The sequence below is a fragment of the Homarus americanus genome, unplaced genomic scaffold (genome assembly GCF_018991925.1).
Source record: "Homarus americanus isolate GMGI-L3 unplaced genomic scaffold, GMGI_Hamer_2.0 scaffold17622, whole genome shotgun sequence".
Taxonomy (NCBI): Eukaryota; Metazoa; Arthropoda; class Malacostraca; order Decapoda; family Nephropidae; genus Homarus; species Homarus americanus.
In genome coordinates, this window is record NW_024746393.1 from 97,488 (window position 1) to 99,508 (window position 2,021).

General features: G+C 52.4%; 1 protein-coding gene across 1 annotated transcript; it reads right to left on the reverse strand.

Annotated features, from left to right (window-relative positions):
• Window positions 1-920: 920 nt before the first annotated feature.
• On the reverse strand, window positions 921-1,638 carry LOC121879232 (uncharacterized serine-rich protein C215.13-like; the record flags this gene model as incomplete). The annotated part of the gene is made up of 1 exon (XM_042385832.1): window positions 921-1,638. A coding segment is annotated over one exon (718 nt), but the record flags the coding sequence as incomplete, so codon positions are not given.
• Window positions 1,639-2,021: the final 383 nt, after the last annotated feature.

The following is a 2,021-nucleotide window of genomic DNA, read 5'->3' on the forward strand; positions in this document are numbered from 1 at the left end:
CCCTCCCTCCCTCCTTCCCTCCCCTCCCTCCCTCCTTCCCTCCTCCTCCTCCCTCCCTCCCTCCCCTCCTCCTCCCTCCCTCCCCTCCCTCCCCTGTTAGCAGTATAAATCACATGAGAGTGAGATCCAGTGAGGTCGAGATGGGAGGGAAGGAAGTCAATGAAGGGAGGGTCGAGGGGGAGGACAGTCTGAAAAAGATGAGGAGGGAAGGAAAAGAGGGATGGGTCGATGGAGAGAGTTGAGAGTCAGGGGAGGAAGAGGAAGGAGAAGGAGGAGGGGTAGAAGGAAGAGGAGGGAGGGAGGGAAGGAGGGGGGAGAAGGCATGGAAGTTTAGGTCACTGAAGATCTATTGACCTTCGGAGACTCTCCTCTCACACATATTGTGACCCCAAGGCCCCTATCTTTCTCCCTCCCCTCAATCCTCCTTCTCCCTCCTCTCCTCTCTCCCTCCACTCCCTCTCCGACCTTCCACTCCTTCTACTCCTCCTTCACTCGCCCCCTTTCCCTTTCTTTTCCCTTTCCTCTTCCTCCTCCTGTTCCCCTTCCTCTCACATCCTTCTACCTCTTTCTTTCCTCTTCTCTTCTCCCCCTCATCTCCTTGTCCTACCTCCCCCTCTGTAAACTTTGTACATAATATAAAAATAAAGTTTTTGTACATCAATGCAATCGTGAAGTTTTCCGTGTGTGTGTGTGTGTGTGTGTGTGTGTGTGTGTGTGTGTGTGTGTGTGTGTGTGTTAACCAAACAGGCTGAGGTTATTAAATTTTTGTGCTAAGTTAACGTATATAACCAAGTCTCGGGAGTCACTGGTGTTGTTACTACTACTACTACTACTACTACTACTACTACTACTACTACTACTACTACTACTACTACTACTACTAACCCTTCACTATACATGAATCAAAGAAAATTCGCCATCTAAAACACCATCCACACGTAAACCTCTATTGACTGGCTGACTGTGAGGCGCTGGCTGGGCGCTGACTGTGGGGGCGGACTGTGATGTGCTGACTGTGAGGCCTTGACTGTGAGGCGCTGACTGTGGTGCTCACTGTGATGTGCTGACTGTGGTGCTGACTGTGGGGCGCTGACTGTGAGGCGCTGACTGGGCGCTGACTGTGATGTGCTGACTGTGGCTTGCTGACTGTGAGCTGGCGCTGACTGTGGGTGCTGACTGAGGTGCTGACTGTGATGTGCTATCTGTGAGGTTGCGACTGTGAGCGCTGACTGTGAGGGCGCTGACTGGGAGGCGACTGTGATGTGCTGACTGTGGGGGCGCTGACTGTGAGGCGTGACTGTAGTGCTGACGTGATGTGCTGACTGTGAGGTGCTGACTGTGGGCGGCTGTAGAGAGTGCTGACTGTGATGTGCTGACTGTGAGGCGGCTGTGAGGCGTGACTGTGGGTGCTGACTGTGATGTGCTGACTGTGAGGTGCTGGCTGTGAGGCGCTGACTGTGAGGCGATGACTGTGAGGTGCTGACTGTAGGGGCTGACTGCGGGCACTGACTGTGGGGTGCTGACTGGGAGGAGGTGCTGACTGGCAGGCGCTGGCTGTGAGGCGATGACTGTGAGGGCTGACTGCTGAGGCGCTGACTGTGAGGTGCTGACTGTGAGGCGCTGACTGTGAGGCGCTGACTGTCAGATTGAGTGTGTGTACAGTCATGCTCCCAGTTCTCAGCGTCTTCATATCTGGTCGATTACATTTGAGTGGCTTCCTCGTTGTCATGGTAACTCTCTCTCTCTGGCTGTATCTTCTGAGGGAGAGAGGAGAGGACTAACAAATGTTTGAAACGGAGACGAATAGATGGATGAGTCAAGATAGATGGATAGATAGATAGATAGATGGATAGATCGATAAAGGTATGCTCGATGGTTATGAAAATATATAAAATCAGACCGAGTGAACGAAGATGGTGAGAGTGAGGAGAACGCATGATGGTGAGAGTGAGAGAACGCATGATGGTGAGGTGAAGGATGGTGGTGAGTGAACGCAGAAATAGTGAGAATAACAATGCATG